The 23,308-nt window shown below is 41.6% G+C and overlaps 1 protein-coding gene and 1 pseudogene across 5 annotated transcripts in view; both read left to right on the plus strand.

Moving 5' to 3' along the window:
• Positions 1-23,308, plus strand: part of TRPM6 (transient receptor potential cation channel subfamily M member 6) — a 332,641-nt gene that overhangs the window by 126,271 nt on the left and 183,062 nt on the right. For all 5 annotated transcript variants that reach the window (XR_013272142.1, XM_077474929.1, XM_077474927.1 and 2 more), the window contains exons 10-15: positions 3,682-3,754; positions 6,764-6,864; positions 8,217-8,351; positions 13,521-13,574; positions 17,064-17,204; positions 18,811-18,960. Coding sequence is in view for 4 of the 5 variants with exons in the window: in XM_077474929.1 (XP_077331055.1) it covers positions 3,682-3,754; positions 6,764-6,864; positions 8,217-8,351; positions 13,521-13,574; positions 17,064-17,204; positions 18,811-18,960 (654 nt within the window). In the remaining variant the exon portion in view is untranslated. The remainder of the gene's footprint in view (positions 1-3,681; positions 3,755-6,763; positions 6,865-8,216; positions 8,352-13,520; positions 13,575-17,063; positions 17,205-18,810; positions 18,961-23,308) is intronic.
• LOC143979947 (U2 spliceosomal RNA) lies at positions 837-941 on the plus strand (annotated as a pseudogene).

Genomic DNA, 23,308 nt, shown 5'->3' on the forward strand with positions numbered 1-23,308 from the left:
TTTACCAACAATATGGTGCCTCCCCGCTTACCAGAGTGGGTGGATGCTTATAGCTTTAGACACCTGGGTGCAAAAGGTGGAGCTGCAGTTTCACTCCTTACTCCATTGGCTTCTCAATCTCCTTGTGTCAGTATACAGACTAATGCCCTGTACACCCGGTCGGACATTACGACCACAAAATCCATCAGATTTTTTCCGTCGGATTTAGGCCGAAACTTGTGTTGCATACACACGGTCGCACAAAGTTGTTGGAAAATCCGATCGTTGACGAGGTGACGTCAAACACATACTATAAAGGGGCCAGTAGCCAATAGCTTTCGTCTCTTAGTTTATTCTGAGCAATGCGTGGCATTTTGTCCGCCGGAATTGTCTACACATGATCGGAATTTAAACAATCGTATTTTGTTGTCGGAAAATTTTAGATTCTGCTCTCAAACTTTGTGTGTCGAAAATTCAGACGGAAAAAGTCAGATGGTGCCCACACATGATCGGATTTTCCGACAACATGATCCGATTGCACATTTTCTGTCAGAAAACCCGACCATGTGTACAGGGCATAACGGCTCTCCATTCAACCCTCTTGGATCTTTGGGATCAAGGTGTGATTACCCCAATTCCTGCTGCAGAACATTTTCAGGGGTTTGAATTTATTTGAATTTGTTCCCACAGACAAACGTGGCATCCTCCCCACCTTGGATCTAAAAGCCCTGAATTGTGAAATCAGAAAATTCGTATGGAATCCACCGGGTCTGTCATCACCTCCCTTCACCAGGGAGACTTTCTAGCTTGGTGGAGCTTGGATGTGTAACTACATGTCCCCATCTTTCCAGTGCATTATCGCTTCTCTGCCTTTTGGCTAAGATCAAGTGTAGTATCTGTTCTTATCAGTTGCCAGAGGAGGCGCTGTGCTGCTTCTATAAGGGAGGGCAGGCATATCCAATGATGTCATTGCACCTGGAAGGGTTGTTTCGGTAGTGACTATGTCGTGCTGCCTGGCAGATACTGGGGGCTGGCCCATGGGCGAGTCTGAGCCGTCCGGAAGGGTGCTCCTGGTGAGGATGGCTGTTGTATTGGGTCTGGCCAGAGGGTCTGGTCCCCGGCCTTCTGGCCTAGATTGTGGTAGTTCTAGCACCGTACAGTTTTTCGGGAGAGAGCATCGGCACCTCCTTTTGAGGGGGGGAAGAGTGGTTAGTACTTCCCGAATGTAATTAGGTAGGAGTGATGGGAGCGACGGTGGAGCCTGATGGCAAAGGGCTCTCACCAAGCTCTCAGAACTTCATGCCTTCCTGCCTGGGGTGGGGACTGCTGTGGTCTTGGTCATTGGTCAGGGTTGGTCCTGAAAGCCTATGGTGTATGTGCCCCTGGAGTGGCAGTCCAGGGGTGCCAAAAAAATCACTGTCAGTGAGGGTCACTTTGATTTTAGGCACCACGGTCACTGCACCATAACACACTTTTTTAGCACCTGCCTCCTGGGTCAGGCCTTTTTGCTGGGACCAGAGGAATTTTTTATTCCTGGCCAGAGAGCCTGGCCACCTTTTCACTCTCCTCTCCACTTATTCCTTCCCCACTTTATTCTATTTATTCCTGTGTTTGTCATGTTTTTGTATTTTTATGTTTTGTACGCTGTTTGCTTGTGTGATGAGTAGGGTTGCAGGTCCTCGGGCCTGCCCTGAAAGTCTTGGGAGAAGGTGCACATGTACCCTTGTCCCCGCCTGGAGCCTAATGCCCGGGGGATTCAAGGCAAGGCCCTCTAATTTTAGAGGGCTCGTGTACTTGTTGTACTTTTTTGTGTTTCACTCTTTATGTGTGTGCACATTTCTTTTGCCCCGGGTGAAGTTTTTGAGTGTGTTTCACATGCTATGGGCTTTCAAAAAAAAGAAAGACATTTCCTAAGATTTGTTAAAGGATCCCTACAATACCAGTTGTTGGCCCTGTCCTACATCACTTCCAGTGTTCACCAAGGTGTTGGCCCATCGCTCTTTGCTCTGGGATGTTCAGAGGTATCAGTAGGTTGTTTATAGTTCAGAAAATAGCAAAACCGTGTATTCTTTCTCTCTTTTTTTGTCTTGCAAATTGAGCAGACCCCTTGCTGACATTGTTAGTGCATTTAAACAATAGTTATGTGCTAAAATAATAATGACACAAGAAGTGTGTCTTGTAAAAAATCAACATTATCATGCTGATGTGTTTGGAGCAGCATGATGACAATGCAACTTTTTTTTTTTTTTTTTGACAATGCAACTTTAGCAGAGACTGATTTGTCCTTCTCCTGTAAATATGATTCCTACTGTAGCAGTTCAGGTATTTATATTAGTTTATTTGAACAACCATTTAATTAACCACTTACTTACTCGGCACCAAAACCCGCCTCCTGCCCAGACCAATTTTAAGCTTTTAGCGATGTCACTCTTTGAATGACAATTGCACAGCCATACAACACTGTACCCAAATTAAATTTTTATCATTTTTTTACCACAAATAGAGCTTTCTTTTGGTGGTATTTGATCACCTCTGGGTTTTTCATTTTTCGTATTTTTTTTTAAAAAGAGCATAAAAAAAAAAAAAATACAAAACTGTTTTATATTATGTTAATAAATGTTGCTAACATGTAATTTTTCTCTGTCATTGATGTACACTGATGAGGCATCATCAGAATTCTATTTACGCTGATGAGACATCATCAGAATTCTATGTACGCTGATGAGGCTACACTGATGGGCATTGTTAGGCTGCACTGATAGGGCTGCACTGATGGGCACTGATAAGGCAACACTGATGGGCACTAATAGGTGGCACTGGTGGGCACTGATAGGTGGCACTGGTAGGTAGCACTGCTAGGTGGCACAAATGAGGCACTGATTGGCACTACTGATGGGCAGTGATAGGTGGCACTGATGGGCACTGATAGGTGGCATTGGTGGGCACTGATGGATGGCATTGAGGGGTTGCACTGATGGGCATTGATAGATGGCACTGAAGGGCCCTAATAGGTGGCACTGATAGCTGGCACTGATGGGCACTGATAGGTGGTAGTGATGGGCACTGATGGGTGGCAGTGATGGGCACTGATCGGCACTGGTAGGTGACACTGATAGGCAGCACTGCTTGGTGGCACAGATGAGGCACTGATTGGCACCAGTGGTGGGCATTGATAGGTGGCACTTGTGGGCACTGATAGGTGGCACTGATGTACTGTGGGCAGTGATTGGTGGACACTGACTCGTGGCACTGATTGCTGGCATTGGCAGTCGGTACTGGTGGGCACAGAGGCTCTTCCTCTTCAGGACTGATTTCTTCTTCCACTGTAAGCGTGAGAAGAAAAAAAAATTATTACCTATCCTCTGTTTACATCACGTGATCAGCTGTCATTGGCTGAAGCTGATCACGTGGTAAGGGGCCGGGACTCGGATCTGTGATCACCCGAGTTTCATTGACTCGGGTGATCACAGCACGTGCCTGTGCCCCCTTCAGCGGGACGTGGCCAGCTTTGAAAGGGAAGGACATCAATAGACGGCCTCCTGGCAAAGCAGATCCGCACTGTAGCCATCATTCAGCTATAGCGTGGATCTGAACAGATTAATTATTTCCTGGATTAAAAAGGTATCATTTATCATGCCTGTAGTTCAACTTTAAAAGTCTGGGTTTGTGGTATCAAGATTAAATACTTGTTTTCTCTGTCAGATTACTATATTTGACGCTGAGTCTGAAGAACAACAAGATATTGACGTGGCCATCTTGACAGCTCTTCTAAAAGGTAATATACAAAATTTCTGAGTGCGTTGGAAAAAATACATCAAAATCACCAGATGAATTATTCTATTTCGCCTCATAATAATGTGTACAACCATACAGTTTGCATGGAAAAATGTTCAGACATTTTAATATATGCTGAAAGATAAACACTATTGTTAGGATATGGGGGGGGGGGGTGTACCAAGCATCCTGGAAAGGAAAGTGAGAGAGATTCCTCTGTCCTTACTGCAAATTGGCCACCAGAAGGGGCGAAGAAACTATTGCAAGGTATTCCAGGAAAGTAAAGCCTGGAGTTAAAAGTAAATATACTGTAGGTTTTGTCATTGCCATTGAACAACATTTCCAACTGTGCTTTTATTTAAATGTGGATGATTGGGGTGAAGGTCAAGTTAAAATGTAAAATTTTCCCTTACTTTCAGTTCCATTTTGTCATGCTTACCCCTAACGCTAGTGGTCAGACACAGTAGCTAGCTTCTGTGCTCTACATCTATAGCAGTCCCCTTTCCCATAAGGCAAGCAGGCCTACTGGTACTAGGTTGCCATCACATGCCTGACAAAGGGGTCCTGCGTGGCTCTGAAACGTTGCACTTATTCTTTTGTGATATGATCTCTCTGCAATAGACTCTTTTGACTGCATTTGAAGATCCAGGGGTGCTGGCGAGTACATGCATGGAACTGGTATTACACACGCGATCTCATGATGGAGACTGCAGGCTTGGCTAGCTTAGATCAGGTTTGGTCTCTACTTAGAGATTAGCCATATTAAGGTGGACAGAAAGACAAGGAGAACGCCACAGCCAAAACCGGTATGCTGGAACCAGCAGCTATGATAGAGCAGGAGCTCACACTCTCCTGAAACATTTAGAATGGTCACATAGAGAAATAGAGATAAAGAATCTTCTCAGCAGACGTGTCTTCTACTATAAAAAAATGGGTTGTCACACTTCATCTATAAAAAAAGAAAAAATGTTGGCTTTATATACAATTCTAAATTCTACAGTTCTAAAGCCTAAAGTTTTTCTACCTTAATCCATTCTCTACATTAAAGTGAAAAACCTTCTATGAAGATGATCCCCCCCCCCCAGCCCCCCTTATACTTACCTGAGTGCCCAAGAGCAGTGGCTCTCTCCACTCTGTCCCTCCTCACTGGGTAGATTGTTGTCAATTAAATTCAGTGATGAGGGAGTGGGAGACAAGGCTGAGCCCCGCTATCTGTGTCTAGAGATGCAGGCAGCATGGCTTGGAATCAAATCCGCATGAGTGCCCCCATAGGAAGACAGGAATGCCAATGGGGGGCCCCAGAAGAGGAGGTTTGAGGTTTCTCTGTACAAAACCATTGCACAGAGCAGGTAAGCATAACGTGTTTATAATTAAAAAAAACCCACAAAGGTTTGCAATCACTTTAAGCTAGTTATGGTTGGTCACTTTAGCAGGATAGTAGGGCTCAAGGCTGCAAATAAAGGGTTACTACCAGTTGCCCTGGATGGGGGCCTGACCTCATAAGTTCAACATGGCAGCCTAGGCAGCTGACAAGCAGAAGGAGGAGTGGCAGGGGCAGCATTTACTAGAATTGATCCTCATGTAGCTTCCCTCTGCATCATCTGAAAGCTAGTTTCTCCTCCTCTCCCTCCCCCCGTTTTTTTATCTACTTCATGGGGGGAACTACAAGGGAATGGTTCCAGTAAAGTCCACTCCCACCACCATCCTGTCCAGGTTCCCCTTCCTTCTGCTGGCCGGGTCCCCTTGTGCCCCTTCCCCCTGTCTCCCGCAGGTCTTCCGGCTTCCCCTCCTCTCTCTACTGCCTGCTACCGTACAGAGTTATTCCTGTTCATTTATTCTATGCAGCTGAGGCCTAAGAGATTGAGAATGAGGACTGTGTCCTCCAGCATTTTCTCTTTGTCAAAAGTGAGACATTAAGGGTCTGTTTAGACCCCTGATTTTTCACCAAAGCCCCCCAACAGGGCTGTTAATTTTGTTTTTACATATTAAAAAATAAATAAATAAGGTCTTATTCACATTATTCTGGCCCATACAGTGTAAATTAGCAGTTTGTTTACCCACCTCCTTGTTTCATAGAAGCTGTACTATAGCTTCTATGAATGAAACATGACCTATTAATGGAATGGAGGGGCTGCCCTTCATTCATGGATCCTGTTTCATTCATAGTGGCTATAGTACAGCTTTTATAAAATGAGGAGGTGGGCTGAAACAGCAGGTACAGTCGGCACTCTTGATGTGTGCCTGTCACAACTCCATTTTTTCTATTAACCCCTGATGTCAGAAGATTACGGTAATAGCCCTTGTACACACGGTCAGACATTCAGATGGACAATGTCCGATAGGACCGTGTTGTCCGATAATCCGTCAGTGTGTGGGCTCCATCGGACTGTTTCCATCGGAGTATCCGACGGACCAAGTTTTCCAGCTGGGCTATAACATTTTCCGACAACATGATCCAATCGGACTTTGTCCGAACATGTGTAGAGAATTCCGATCGGACAAAGTGCCACGCATGCTCAGATCAAATTCCTAGACCAAAGCTATTGGCTACTAGCCTGAACGTAGTCCCGTCCTAACGAAATAAGGTCATCACGTTAAGTACGATCGGATTTTCTGACAACTTTGTCCGACTGTGTGTATGCAACAGTTTCAGGCAAAATCCGTCGGACAAAATCCGACGGATTTGGTTGTCGGAATGTCCGACTGTGTGTACAAGGGCATAGGGTTGGAAAAGGAAGATTTTTACTAAAGAAGGAGACAGCAGCACAAGTAAGGCATGGCATCAATTGTAAGTAATCTCCCTTGTGCTGATTTTTTATTTTATTTTAGGTAAACTTTGGTTTTAAGGTAAAAAACAAACAAACTAGCATTTAGTACCATTTTAGGATTACATATATAGCACTACTGTATAGTGTGATGCAATTTTATCTGTTACAACAATAAATTATAAAATGTTTGTTTTCAATTGCAAACATTTTTTATTTTTTTTTACTTTTTTTTTGTTTTGTAGGAACCAACATGTCTGCCCCAGACCAGTTAAGCTTGGCACTGACTTGGAACAGGGTGGACATTGCTAAAAAACACATACTAGTGTATGGACAGCACTGGAAAGTTTGTATTTTTGATCTTAGTATTGTTATTAGTATTCTGTAGTTATAGAACACAGCTACATGTAAAAGCTCCCCCCATAGATTGTTTAGTTGTGTTGTGGTGGGCTGCAGAACGCTTGTGGCCGTACATCTGTTTTTTGAAAAACATAATAGGGCCTTATATGTAGGCATGAACTAAAGTAGACATTGTTTCCAGTAGCGACATCATTCTCTCTTCTCTTTTTCCCGTGGAAGTGTGAATGGGAATAATCAGGCTGCTGTTGTTTATTCCGACACATTTGTGCATAGGATCCTAATTCCTTTTGAAAGGAATTGTGAAAGTTTCTTTTTGCTTTTTGTAAAATCTGGTTTCAACCTGTTGTGTTGTACACCTGACCAGAACTGTGTGAACTCTTATTTTCCACTTGGATGAACAGTCCCCGAATTACTGATTCCAGATGCCTAGAGGAATAGAAAACTTTATAGTTTCTCTTTAAAAACACATTATTTGTAGGAACCGTACTTTCTAATCAGTGTCAGGATCATATCCCCCAGGTACCTGAGCTAATTACATTTTTCACTGATGCTTGTCCACTTAGCAGTTACTTTAGCTATAGTCTCCTATGAGTAAAGTTCTACTGTTTCTTGTAACTACTTTTACAGTACATGTAACTTCATATAATTATATATGACTGTAGTATACATAAAGGTGACTGTTGCTTTGGAACTGTGTTTCAAAATAGAAAACATAAATAGCAAATAAAATCTATTACTGATATTGTAGTTGTAATTATCCACTGGCTTTTCATATCTTTTTTGGGAACCCATCCCATAGTCATCATGGAATACAACTGCTTTTGTTTAGGCACAAAGCCTCAGTCTTCCAGTCTTTTAATGTTATACCTAAAGGATCTTTTCACCCAAAACTGATAATTCAGTAGTCTCCATGCAAGCCCTCTTTACTATTCAATTTGACAAAATATTTTTTTATAACCACTGTCTGGGTGGCATTTGGGTGGCATTTGGTTGTTTTTACATTTATGAGACAAAAAAAACTGGTGTAAAAAAAAATGTTGATCCATGTATCGTGCTTTTTGGCTGTACTTTTGGTCATTTTCAGAATAGCTTCTTATACATTTAGGCTGAAGCGTCAATTATCTATTCCAGCCAGGACAGCTTTTATACATTGGGTTGTCATTTACTGGTTGTTCTTTTTAGCTATATGGAAAATGTTAGACTAGGAAATCAAATGTATTCATTTGATATATATATATATATATATATATATATGTTTACTAACTAAACTGCATTTTTTAGTATGAGAGGAATTACATTTTACAGGAATATATTTTTGATATTGATTTCTCTTGAAAGGTGGGCTCTTTGGAACAAGCAATGCAAGACGCTTTGGTAATGGATCGTGTGGACTTTGTGAAATTACTCATTGAATATGGCGTGAATATGCATCGCTTTCTAACAATAATCAGATTGGAAGAGTTATATAATACTGTAAGTGTCTGTATTAAATAGCTATGCAAGGTATTCCAAAGGAATACAATGGGGTCGATTTATTAAAATTGGCGAGTGCAAAGTCTACTGCAGCTGTGCATGGATGGTAGCCAATCAGCTTCTAACTTCAGCTTGGTAAATTAAGCTTTGACATAAAACCTGGAAACTGATTTTTCTATGCAAAGCTGCACCGGATTTTGCACTCTCTAGTTTTAGTAAAACAACCCCACTGTTTTTCTCATGCCTTAATGGATACAGGGAGTCTTTCATCTTTGGGTTATACTACCTATAGGAAGAGTGGACAAAAAAAAACTATAGGCTAGCCCAAGATAACCCCATCATACTATCAGCATATTTGTTTTTCTGCTAGTGTCCTAGGAGGATGGATGTTTTTTCTTAAGTTCTGATTGGAAACGTTTAACCAAAAGACTCTTTTTTATGTCCTTGCTGGTCTCTATGAGTACAACTGATACGGCCTGTCCTTAGCTAGGTTTTGAATTGCTGTGAATGGATTCTGCTGGGCTGGACATTGTGGGGCTAACCTAGAAGAGATCTTCATGCACTGGCTTTCCAGACCTCATTCTCATAAAAAGTTAACCACAAAGAGCTTTCTAGGTCCACCTTGCCCTGCCTCTGATAACGTACTTTGTAATTTAGGCTAAATACTGGGGGCTACCTAATTTATTTGGATGCCCAAAGCTTACTCTACCTTTTCCAATTTGAGAAGGATTTTGTTAAGCAGTGAATTATATCCACTGTGAATTTGTTAGTGGCCCACTTTACCAGGAAAGCTACCAGGGCAATGGAAGGCATTCCTACATTCAGGGATCTTATTTATCATCGATTGATCTTTTGTCCATACACATGTGCAGAGCACTCTGGTTAAAGTTCCAGACTGAACCTTGACATTATTATTAAGGATCATAATGTTAATTTGAGGTAGGAGCACTCATCTGTCTTAACGTAAGAACTCTAAAGAAAGATCTGCTAAGTCTCCCCCTTTTCATTCCTCTACACATGGAGTATTGATTCTCAGGCAAACTGTAAGGTATGGGGTAAGAAGTCTGCTAAATCTTAAGAGAAGCCATCATCAGCACACTGTCATCATGACTTTATCCAATCATGGCTCATTCCTGCCCCACAGTATAAAATTATTCTTTCAATGGCAGCCATTTTCATTGTGATTTCAGCGTGGAGAGAGATAGAACAGGGCTCTGTTCAGTGCTGTTAGTTAGTTAGTGTGCTATACTGTGCTGATTTGCTTGCATTGTCAGTGTAGAATATTAGTTTAGTGACAGTCTAGGGATAGTGTGAGTGTAGTGAGGAAGACCATCATTCAGCTTTGGATAGTGTGCAGCTAGATTAGGGACATCTCAGATAGTTTCACTATAGTCTAGTGAGACCGTGTCATTCATACATACATACATTAGTGTAGAGTAGGGACAGCTCAGATAGTTTCAGTGTAGTGTAGTGAGACCATGTCAGTAATCTTGATATTAGTGTATACAGTATCTCAAAAAAGTGAGTACACCCCTCACATATTTGTAAATATTTAATTATTTATTTTCATGTGACAACACTGAAGAAATTACACTTTGCTACAATGTAAAGTAATGAGTGTACAGCTTAAATAACAACACACAGCCATTAATGTCTAAACTGCTGGTAACAAAAGTGAGTACACCCCTGAAAATGTCCAAATTGGGTCCAAAGTGTCAATATTTTGTTTGACCACCATTACTTTCCAGCACTCCCTTAACCCTCTTGGGCATGGAGTTCACCAGAGCTTCACAGGTTGCCACTGGAGTCCTCTTTCACTCCTCCGTGATGACATCACAGAGCTGGTGTATGTTAGAGACCTTGCACTCCTCCACCTTCCATTTCATGATGCCCCACTGATGCACAATAGGGTTTAGTTATGGAGACATGCTTGGCCAGTCCATCATCTTTAACCTCAGCTTCTTTAGCAAGGCATTGATCGACTTGGAGCTGTGTTTGGGGGTCGTTATGTTGGAATACTGCCCTGTGGCCCAGTGAAGGGAGGGGATCATGCTCTGCTTTAGTATGTCACAGTACATGTTGGCATTCATGGTTCCCTCAATGACCTGTAGCTCCCCAGTTCCGGCAGCACTCCTGCAGCCCCAGACCATGACACTCCCACCACAATGCTTGACTGTAGGCAAGACACACTTGTCTTTCTACTCCTCACCTGGTTCTCACCACACACGCTTGACACCATCTGAATCAAATAAATTTATCTTGGTCTCATCAAACCACAGGGCATGGTTCCAGTAATCCATGTCCTTAGTCTGCTTGTCTTCAGCAAATTATTTGCAGGCTTTCTTGTGCATCTTCTTTAGAAGAGGCTTCCTTCTGGGACGATAGCCATGCAGACCAATTTGATGCAGTGTGCGGCATATGGTCTGAGCACTGACAGGCTGACGACCTTCAACCTCTGCAGCAATGCTGGCAGCACTCATACATTTATTTCCCAAAGACAACCTCTTGATATGACGCTGAGCACGTGCACTCAACTTCTTTGGTTGACCATGGCGAGCCCTGTTCTGAGTGGAACCTGTCCTGTTAAACCGCTGTATGGTTGTGGCCACTGTGCTGCAGTTCAGTTTCAGGGTCTTGACCATCTTCTTATAGTCTAGGCAATCTTTGTGTAGAGCAACAATTCTTTTTTTCAGATCCTCAGAGAGTTCTTTGCCAGGAGGTGCCATGCTGAACTTCCAGTGACTAGTATGAGAGAGTGAGAGCGATAACACCAAATTTAACACACCTTCTCCCCTTTCACATCTTAGACCTTGTAACACTAATGAGTCACATGACTCCGGGGAGGGAAAATGGCCCAATTTGGACATTTTCACTTAGGTGTGTATTCACTTTTGTTGCCAGCGGTTTAGAGTGTGTTGAGTTATTTTGAGGGGGCAGCAAGTTTACACTGTTATACAAGCTGTACACTCACTACTTTACAGTGTAGCAAAGTGTAATTTCTTCAGTGTTGTCACATGAAAAGATATAATAAAATTTTACAAAAATGTGAAGGGTGTACTCACTTTTGTGAGATACTGTATCTAGAGTAGGGACAGTTCAGATAGCATCAGTGTAGTGACGGTTGAACACCATCTATTTGATTGCGTTACTGCCAGTTTAACGCCGTTTACTTCTGTGTGCGTTACAGACAGTTTAACGCCATATAGTTTTGTGTGCGTTACTGCAAGTTTAACGCCATATAGTTCTGTGTGTACCTGTACGTTTGGCACATTATATTGCAGTATATTATAGTGTATCCATGGAGAGTGTCTGTGTAGTGTGAGTACTCACATTAAAGTGCACCAAACACCTCTTTACATTGATTAAAGTGCATCTGCATGCAGATTTTAACTTCTTCTTTACATTTGCTTTCAAGCACCGCCCCCTCCCTCCCAATAATGTCTGGGAGGACAACAAGGAGAAGCAGATGTTCCCTTGGCACTGTAAGGGGGCCAGCAACAAATGTGTCCATAGGCAAATGTGGACGTGGTGGTCAGTCCTCAGGCAGGGCATCATTTCCTCTGTTTAGTCAGTTTGCCCATGCTATCCAGTGTGCTTTCAGAACGGGCATTCAGTGCTGTAGGAGTTTTTTTTTACTGATCATAGAACGTGTCTGTCCACAGACTCCGTTGAACTTTAATAAAAATGAATCAGTCCTTGATTAGCAGCAATGAAGCCCCTAATGCCGATGTCACTGATTAAGTCTTTTTGGGATGTGGAATCTCTGCAGGACTTTGAGGCTGCCTAGCTTTGAGGGTGTTCAATCATTTAATCTGGAAAAATGTTTTTGGTATAGGTTTCATGGGCACAATTAACACCCAAAGACCAATTTTTCAGCACCTGTTTGACAGGTGCATATCATTGCAATTTTTTACAACAAAGCCAATTCTTGCTTTCATCAAGAGTACCCCCATAGGCTTACGGTGGGAAGGCGCCACCGACACCCAAAGACCAATTTTTACGCACCTGTTATTTCTATCCAAAGTCAAAGTGACACCAGAATGTATCCAAAAAATCTTTAATCTTGTTCCCAGTGCACTACATTGTGACCTCGTCATACACACTGGCTCCCCATCTGAGCAAAATAAAGGTAGCTTGCAGGGAAATTTTCTTTTTTTTTGGCATTATAAATGCAATTATTGCTGTAACAGATTCTAGACATGGTACAGATCTACCACTTTACAGGTAGACTTTACAGGACACCCCCCCCCCCCCCCACCAGACACTATATTGGGCGGAATTTTTCATTTTTATGCTTTCACTTTAAAAATAAAAAAATAACTGCTCATTTAAAAATGACGTTTTTGTCAAAAAAAAATTTTTTATTGATACATGTCCATCATGGCAGAACCTGGACCCCATAACCATTGTATGCCCAACTACTTGCATATAATATGGTACTTTTCATTTTCGACGTTTAGGAGTGTATACACTGCTCCTACAGCGCTGCAAAGATGCTGCTTGCAGGACTTTTTTTTACCGTCCTGCAAGAGCACCAATACAGTGTGAAAGCCCTCGGGCTTTCTCACTAGAGAGACAGGAGAGGCTCCTTACAGTGTGAAAGGGGTCTAAGACAGGGTCATCAATGCTACTACACTGCTAGCTGAGTGAGTAGTACATTTTGTATATACGTGATCCACCAGCTATGGCTCCCCCGTGTGTGGAGTGCTCAATAATGGTCGTGAATTCACCCATAGTTTCCCATGAACCAGACATTGTCTGTGTTCCCTCCTCTTCCAGCAGCCACTCATTGACACAGGGAAGCTAGAGCTGCAGGATCAGATGACTAGACTGATCAGTGTGTTCTCACAGGGTGAGTCCCCAGTGTCAGAATACAATGTTTTAGTGGAGAGGCTTCTTCCAACTCAATTGTGCAGACGGAGGAATCTGTTTGTTTTCATTCAGCCAGCAAATTTTTTTTTAATTCTTTGACCTAGGGCCAGCTTTAGGCTTTTCTTCCACTATAAGTCATTACTGAAAGCAGTCATTTGTTATTCTGCTGTCAGGAAGCTGTTAGATCCAGAGTCCTAGACTTCTAGATTCGTATGCTTTGCAAGATATCTTCCAGCAAAGACCTAATTAAGCAATAGCGCTTCTCATTCAACATTCTTTCTTTTCTTTACATTACAGAAACAAGGACAAACCAATCTGCTCTTGTACCATCTTGTTGGAGATGCAAAACAGGTAACATATTTCAGAAATTCAAATTAGGTATCCATAGTATTTATTTACTGTACTCTAGCCATGTTTTGTTTTAATATTAAAGCCATCACATATAACAGGGTTTGAAAATGTCTGCAAAAAAGTGAGTTCCCTTTTTTTTAAATACCGCTTGTGTAAAAAGTTAAAACTTTGTGCAGTCAACTACACTGCAGGACTCTGCTGTCTACAGGACTAAGAGAACAGTGTCAGCAGTGTTTTTATTACATTGTACAGTGCTGACTGTCAGATTCTGGTGACAGGAGGATAGTGATAACCTCTGTGCTTTGGTCAGTCACCAGACCATATTGCTTAAAACGGTGGTAGTGGAGTAACTTACCAGAATATGCTATGTCCATGAAAGACTGGCTTGTGATTAGAACAAAATTACACATCTTTTCCGAGTTTAGAAGAGAGTAATTGAAACATCTTGCTTGGTGTTTGGTTTGTTTATCCCTGTGTGCTAAGACATACAACAAGTGACTCTTCTAGTGGTTCTGGAGGTGTTACCTGATATCCCCCCGAAGACCACCAGAATCCAGAATCTTGGACCAGGAGCCCTATTGCCCTAAGATCACCCTTGTCGCAGTAAAACTGAGCTCCATTGAATGCGGCTGAGATTTCCCCTGTGTCCACAGTGACCTCCATTTTCACTTTGGACTCCCTATCTGTTTGTGCTCAGTTCTCTGAGTCAGGTGTCCATTTGTTAGCATTGGTATCTGTGGCTCACCATCAGACGAGGTTACTAAGAAGTCTATTTATTGTGGGGTGTTGTCAGGAAAATTATTTTTCATCCGTCAGGAAAATTCTCCCTCCTTCCCCTTTTGAGTTGCTAGTCCTCCCTTTTCCTATTGACTCTCAGCTCTTTTTAGCCTCCCCTTCTATGTCTGGGAGCTTGAATTTGGTTGAGACATCCAGATGGAACAATCTGGAACAAGAGTTTCATGGCACTACTTTTCAGTCTCTTGGAGTAAATTAGGTGGTTTCTTGACTTGCCTTGTAAAATTGCCACTTGCTGGTGTGTCACCACCTTCAATCTGGTTCCACAGAAAATATAGTTCCCACTTCTTCGAGGGATCATTTTTTGACTCAGTATTCAGCCTTATCTCCATTGGACATAACTTATGTGTTGATGGGCTTTCACCTGTCTGGCCTAGGAGCCTTCCCTGTAAGAGGTAAAATGCCTCTTGTGGGTTGACACCGAGCATGCAACTTTTAACAACACTGTCCTCCTTTGAGGCTAGGCTTCAACATCTTCTTCTTCTTTACTGGTTGTCTTCACATGGAGAAAGGAGAATTCTGCCTCTGGGTGTTCCTCATCTCCTGCAAGGCAGGAAGTGTACAAGGCTGGATGGCCCTGCATGCCTCTGGATTGTCAGTAGGCAGAATATGCAAGGATCCTGCTGTTTGTACCCCCTGATGGAGATCAAGTTTATCTGAAAGCCTTAGTTAGATGTTCTCACATGCAAATAGGTTATGCTACTTTGACTAAAGTGCATCCCATTGAGGAAGTGTCTCCAGAGTATTCTCACTCCTACTCCTAATAAGGTATTTGCTTTCAGCACTGCAGCTATTATTCTTGCCCCTCGCTCCTCAGCTGTGGGTGCTTTGCTGAACTAGGGCAGGCCTGATGCTTTTTGGGACCATGTTTTTTTCTGGATCAAGGTTAGGCAGGTTTTTACAGATTCCCCTTTCAGTTCCAGAGAAACCTACAGGTATTAAGCAGATGGTTGCCTGCTCATCCTGATGTTCATCTGGTGCCCAGTGCACCATTCTGGATTGCAGTATGTCTTCATTCCTACCTACTATTGTGAGAGTGTTTTGTTTACCCTACTCCCTCTGCAATCAGTCTGACCTTGAGAGGGGTACCATTGGAGGTTTTCAGCCAAGATTATTTGCCAATTTGTTAGGATGCCATGTTGTGAGAACTTTCACATTGTTTTACCATATCAGTGCAAGATTGTTGGCCCAGCCAATGCACTCACTACTCTTATCATGGAACCACCTTTCCCTGAATCCAAAGGGTTAGGATTGTAAGGCATTGCCCTGCTCTTGTAGACCAGCAGTTCTTTTCCTCTGTTCTTGTTTTCAGTGTGGAACTCTCCCTTCTGGGATGTGTTCCCGGTAGTCTTGGTTATCTGTTAAGTATTTGTTGAGTATGCCTAGTTGTTAGTTTCTCGTTTTCTGTCATATTGTTGTGCCTGTTTTTGGTAGATTCTTGGTAGATTCTCACATCCTCGTGCTGATGTTCTTTTTGTGGTATCATACCCATTGGTTGTGGCATGCCTGTCCAGGTCTGGAACACTAGTTAGATCTTTTGGAGTTTCCCCTTGGTCATGGCAGTTCCTCTGTCTTGCTAGTGTTCTCCTCATCTGTCTTAGATGTTGTTTGATCATGTACCTCTTTCTTCTAGACAATGTCCAATACATTGGGTCTGTCAGTGGCTGTTGCCCGCTTCTTGGTTGGACTGCTTTTGGACATCTCAGCTGTCTCCGAATTGTCCCTCAATGTACTAAAAAGAAAATAAGATTTTTTTACTTACCAAAATATCTTTTTCTTCAAGTCCATTGAGGGGCATAGGTCCCACCGCTGTGTTGTTGCTGGTCCTGTGTATTGCTTTGTGTCAGCTTGTGACACATGCTGGCAATACATTTTGTTGTATGTATACAATGACAATAAAGTATTCCCTTATCTTATCTAGAAGAGGGAATATACTGGGTCTCGCTTACAATTTTTCTGTTTGCCAGTGTCCCAACCTATTGTTGGTGGCAGTACAACCCGACTGTTTTTAAATATTCCTGTGTCCCTCAATGGACTCAAAGAAAAAGATTTTAATGTAAGTACAAAAACCGTATTATTTTTTTTCATTTACAAGCAAAGGAAGTCTACTTTCTAATATGATAATATATTTACTGTTGACAAGCAATTATAATACTGAAGTTTCAAAATTTGTGCATAATGTCAGATAATTCTCTTATCCATGTAGCACATTAGTTGTATTATACTTTTAGCCATTGACTCTGCTTTTGATCTTTAATGATATCATTATGACATTATTTATTTATTTTTACATGAATACTGTTACTGTCAGTCTTTGTTAATCCATTTGGAGATGTAATACAGTGTCATCCTAATCTCCTGTGGAATCCTTCGACATACAGCAGCTTCATTTGCTGAACTAAATTTAGTTAAAGGGGCTTTGTCACTGTTTTCTATGAAATGAAAAGGATAATGTAAACACTGTTTTTATTTACTTCTATATTGTCAAAAAAAAAAAAAAAAAACAGGTTGCTATGTGTTCATTGGTATGTTTTCAATAGCAACCATTCAGAAATCATCTTGCAATTTGAAAATGCCAAAATTGGATTGCTGTGGATGATAATGCATGTGTGATCTCATATTAAATACTTGTATATTAATACCCTACATACAGGTGCTTTGTTTTGTGATATTAACATTTACTTTTTTTAACAGAGTCATCTTGCTTTAGACTACAAAATAACACTTATTGATATAGGATTGGTCATTGAATATCTGATTGGTGGAGCGTATCGGAGTAGTTACACAAGAAAGAGTTTTCGAGTGCTGTATAATAGTCTTTACAGAAATCACAAGGTAAATTTGCTCCCTAACTTTTAGTAGACCTATTTAGTTGTGTTATTCCATTTTGATCTACTAAGATATAGTCACACAACTACTAGGTTTTCAGAATGCAATGTTATTGTTCTATTTGAAGAGGAATATGTATACATTGCTGCTATGAATTATCTTTATTTTTAATGACTATCGTTAGCTCTCACTAAGGATGTGAATATTTTTCTCAGTGGTTAAAATGTATGTAAAGGCACCTTTTTCAGTTTTGGATTAAGTGGGGAAGGCTTAGATTCCTTATCAACTTTTTAATGCTGTCCGTGTCCTTGCTGGTATGATTTACCCCTCTATATTTCCTGGTAACTGATGTCTCTGAGACAGAGAGTTATGGTAAATCCAAAATTTTACAGATGTCACCAGAGTTAGAAGTGAGGAAAACTCTTAGATTGGGAAATCCTTTCCTGTGACAGCTGTCTAACATGTGAATTCTGTTTACAACTACTGTAGAGAGATTTCCTCTGATGTTGTATCTAGGGGCTCTGTTTTTTAATAAAACATTTTTAGTAAGTTTTTATTGGGTTTTCCAATGCTACAAAAATATATTTCAAGATCAGACTGCAGGTACACGACTGTTCAGAGACATTGTGGGATGCAAAACTGTTTTAAATACCGTACATTTTAAAGTATTACTAAACCCAGGACCCTGCATTCACTATATCTGGTCTCCCACAGTACACAGACAATAGAAATGCAATTATTTTAGCAAATACAAAGGGCTAAATACCTTTTTTGCATCAGCAGTATATAGCAGTTTTGTGACTTCCATCTCTGGTTAAAGCTTGTAAGAAGAGTTTTCATTCTCCTTTGACTGTCCAATGAGGCTGCAGGACCCCTGACCCTCTGTGTGGAAAGTGCTGATTGGCCCTGTGCTGATCACATGCACCCCCCAAGAAAAACGTCCTGTAGGTTCTGTTCTATTAAGAGATGAATTGAGGACAGTGGAAGAAGGGGAAGATCAGAGAAGACAGGATCAAACAGTGTTTTTACACAATGCAGAGGGTTAACCCATTAGGTTCTACAGTGAGTATAATAAGCATGCTTTACTGCATATACAGACAGATTTTACTGTTGTGGGTTTAGTAACACTTTAATACACTTTGTTAAAATGGCAGTAAACACCGCTTTGTGACCTGTGTCTACAGGTAGGCTTATAACAAAGCTTACCTGTAGGTGCAACGAATATCTCCTAAGATAGTAACTGTTTCTGCAGCCGGTGATGTCACTGGCGCATCATCACCACGCTCTCAAGGGACGGAAGACTGAGTATGCCATCCCTTCAGATCACTGTGCCACAGCTGTGACACCTCTGTGCATGTGTGGGAGTGACGTCATCACAATTCGGCCATTGGTTTGATGTCTGCAAACCTAAAAGGAAGCCTGAGTGAAGATTGAAACCAGTGGTGGTCAGCAGTGTCAGTTTGCTGCTGGAGGGCTTAGTTTTAAGGTAAGACTTTCATACTAGCAGATGGGACTTGCAGGGGGAAGCTTTTTTTTTGTCCTAGAGTTTACTACTGCTTTAATGCTTATAAAAGACAAGTTTCTAATTTGTTTCTTTGTATATCTTTGTTAGAGAACCACCCACTATTCTACTACCAGTCTTGTACGGAGCCTATCTCACCTCTCCATAAACCAAAACAGCCAGATGAACAGCAAGCTTCCATCACCTGAGAATACCTTACATTCCCAGTTCTTCCGAACAGCCCAGCCTTATAAACGCAAGGTGATCCTTCCAAGTTTTATATCCAGTTTAATTGAAAACCTTCTGCTAGAGTCAGGTTTCTAATCTGCCTAGTGCACATACAGGATTGCTTATGTGCGTAGGAATTTAAAGCCAGGAACTGTAACATAAACATTAAAGCTAGAATTTATTTATACATTTATGTAATCCCTTAGCAACTTACTAAACATTTCAAGTACCTGAAGAGACCTGTATTGCCTTAACAATTAAGGACGTTTTTATTATGAAGTTGCACATTCAAATCTGACCTTCTTTGGAACAATACAGCAATGTTACTGTGAAACAGAAACCTGATCTTTTTTTCTGTGTAGGCGCTTGTAATTGCGTATGAACAGTAGTACATTGGCCTGGATTAATATTAATTCATTTGCACGCATGACCAAAACATTGAAAATGTGCTCATAGTTTTCATGGTAAACAACAGAACTGGCTGCATGAGAAGTACATACAGTGGCTGATGTGGACGCCATATGACTAGTTTATTAGAGCATAGGTATTGATCTGTCATAGGTGTATTTTTGTCCTGAAGTAGAAATATTTTAACAGGAAATCAGTGTAATCTACTGTAAAAGTTGAATATTGGTACTTTTAGTCCTTTTTTCTAATGGGTATGGGCTGTTAAAGGACACGGGAAATCATTAAAATTTGGGTTTACGCTATCGTCTACAGGAGGATTGGACATTCACAGACACAAAACAGTAGTCCAACCCAGGATAACCCCTGCTACTACCAGCATAATTCGTTTTTCGTATGTAGTGTCCTAGGATGATGGATGTCTTTTTTTTGGAAAAGACTAATCTGTTTTACTAGCACCAATTTCCTGTTGTTTTCTTGGGTCTGCTAGTGTTTGTTTTTTTGTGTTGCTCACCCATCAGTTGGACTGCTTTTCGACATCCTAAAGGTGAATGACTTTCAATGCAGTGTGAACGAGATAGAAACGCGGATTGTTGTACTATTTTAAAATCCTTTTCCTGGAGTTCATTGAGGGACACAGGTCTGTGTTTATGATCATGCTCTCTGTTCTGACTTGCTAAAAAAATTGTGGCATTCTGAAAGTAGGAGATATCCTTGGCTTGCATACAGATTTTTCTTTTCTATTTGCCAGTGTCCAATCCTACTGTAGGTGGAAGTATAACTCAAAACACCATACATACATACCCCTGATAAATCCCTAAAAAAAATCCCCTAATTATGGTTACAAATAATGCAAGTTAAAACACTAAAACCACATCTAGTAACCAATACCACCAGTTTACAATAAACCATAGGGTCTTTTTATAGCTGACCCAGCTCAACATGAATGAATGAAATACTTGTATAGCGCTCAATGCGAACTGAATCGCCTCTATGCACTGTGGCGAGCTTTGATCATCTGCTAAAAGAGGAAGGTCTTGAACATGCAAAATAAAAATCAGTAGTACATCAATGACTGATGAAGCCCCAACAATAATAAAAACCCAATCCATCCAACGACACCTCATCCAAAGGCTAGTATAATGAACCATTATAACATTATATGAATATATTTTTAAATTGCTGAAAAGATGGATCTAATTATCTGGTCCATGGTAAATTCCTCAAGTGGACAGATCCACTCAGTCTATTAATACATAGCCCTAAATTAATTCATGGTCCACATTACGTGTCGAGCGACACTGATACAGTTCTTAGCCACATTTAATACACAGAAGTTAGATTCAATATCAGAAAAAGGGGACATTGTAGGGGTGGAATTACCAGGGTCACAAAGAATGCACTTGCGACTGGGCCCTGGCATTCTGCCACTGTTGGGGGGCCCCAGCGGGGTTTTTTGCCGCAGGGCTCTGAGCTGAGTGTCTCTCTCATATAGCCCAGAGCCTGCACTGACAGTTCCTCATCTACCCTCTCTCGCACAGATGGGGGAGGAGAGAGCTGACCTGCTCCTTCTCCTCCCACCCCTCTCCTCCTGGGTGCACTGTGGAAGGTGTGAAGCTAAGCAACTGAATTTGATCATTCGGCTTCTGCCTTTCACACTTCCCGCAGTGCATGCAAAAGGAGTGGGGCGGGAGGAGAAGGAGCAGGTTGGCTCTATCCTCTCCCATACGTGAGAGAGAAACTGAAGGGGGGACTGTCAGTGTAGGCTCTGAGCTGTATGAGAGAGACCTGCTGAAGGGGTATTGATAGGTGGCACAGATGGGCACCAATGAGCACCGATGAGCACTGATAGGTGGCATTGGTAGGCAGTACTGATAGGTGGCATTGATGAGCAATGATAAGTGTCACTGATAGATGGCACTGATAGGTGGTATTGATGAGCACCAATAGATGGCACTGATAGGCTGCATTGATGAGCACTGGTAGGTGGCACTGATAGGTAGCACTGATAGGCAGCATTGATGAGCACTGATAGGTGGCATTGATGAGCACTGATAGGTTACACTGATAGGCTGCACTGATGGACACTGATAGGCAGAATTGATGAGCACTGATAGGTGGCACTGGCAGGTGGCACTGATAGGCAGTACTGATAGGTGGCATTGATGAGCACTGATAGGTGTCACTGATAGACGGCACTGATAGGCAGCACTGATGGGCACTGATAGGTGACATTGATGAGCACTAATAGATGGCACTGATAGGCTGCATTGATGAGCACTGATAGGCGGCACTGATAGGCAGCATTGATGAGCACTGATAGGTGGCATTGATGAGCACTGATAGGTGGCAATGATAAGTTACACTGATAAACAGCACTGATCAGTGCCCTGATTATCATTGTAAACAATGTACTGACAGTCTTGCCTTTTAACGGCTCTCCTTTTCACACACAGACACAACGTAGGAGGAAAGGACTGCTGATAACCGGCAAGCCTGTTTACATGTGATCAGCTGATCACATGGTAAAGGGCCGCTGTCATTGGCCCTTAACCATGATTTGTGATCAGCTATGTCCCAGGGGGCATGCGGGAGGCAGGCTTCTGGGAGAATGTCAATGGACACCCTCCCAGAACTGGACGCCCAGGGCTCAGATGGAATGGGGTTGGGGGGTCAGGGGGGCCTTTATGGTTTCTTGCACTAGGGCCCTGAAGGTTCTTGTTATGCCTCTGGGACATTGTAAGATATTCCTGATGGGAAGTCACTACAGTGATTTTTCTAATTTTATAAAAGTGCATTTACTCAAAGTCCTGCCTGTAGAACCATGTCAATTTAATCTATACGTCATTGTATGAATGATTCATTTCCTATAAAGGTGTAAATATTCAGAAAATTATAGTCCATTTTTTACATATTACTTCTTTAAAAAGCTGCTGAATAATCCTAAATAAAAAGTTTTGCAGATGACTAGGTTATAGTGAACTCTTCAAGGAAAGCTATATAAGCTATGAAGTCAGTTTCTTCTGTGCAATAGTCATAAATATAAGATTAGTCATAACTCATGAAGCATTAGGGTTAAGTAGACTGCTAAGAAACAGTTTCACTTTTATTGCAGTTTATGTAATAGTTTAACAGATAAAGATAAACTAGAAAAATAGCTTTTATCAGATAGTAATCAAAATTGGGCAATAGGCTGTAAATAATAATAATAAATCTTAAAAAGAAACTGTGCCAAGGTGCTTCGTGTACCTTTTTTTATTTATTACAGGTACTGATATAGCGATGTCAATTTACACAGCTCTTTACATATATATTGTTCATTCACATCAATCCCTGCCCTCAAGGAGCTTACAATCTAAGGTCCCTAACTCATATTCATAGATGCACATACTAGAGTCAATTTACCTACCAGCACGTCTTTGAAGTGTGGGAGGCATTGGGAGTACTCAGAGGAAACCCGCGTAGACACAGGGAGAACATAAAAACTCCAGGCAAGTAGTACTGTGGTTGGGATTCAAACCAATGAACCCAGTGCTACTAGGTAGAAGTGCTAACCACTTAACCACTGTGCTGCCCGCTTGAAACATAGTTTGAATGGGCTGCTGTATCTGCTGGAAAAGCAGGGAAAAAGTCCCTGACCCCCTTCCTTTCCAAATGCAGCCACCAGAAATCGCAGCATTAATGACACTCCTGCCTGTCTGCAGAAGAGCAGCACATTTTGCCTGTGGGTTCGGGGAACTCCTGCGATTTACACATGTTCCTGGACCTGCTACAGTATCAACCTAGTCTGAGTGTTAAACATTTTTGATAGTAGTAGAAACAAATTTGTATGTCCTACCTGAGGCTGTTACTACGAATTTAGACATGAAGTGTGTTTCCAAAAAAACTGTGTAATTACATAATTATATTTATATTATACTTATGCATTACACTTTTTGGTTCATTCATTAATTCATTTTTTGTTCTAAATTTATTT

Source organism: Lithobates pipiens, unplaced genomic scaffold, assembly GCF_037356315.1.
Source record: "Lithobates pipiens isolate NorthernLeopardFrog02 unplaced genomic scaffold, aLitPip1_a1.2 Scaffold_13, whole genome shotgun sequence".
NCBI classification, from domain to species: Eukaryota; Metazoa; Chordata; class Amphibia; order Anura; family Ranidae; genus Lithobates; species Lithobates pipiens.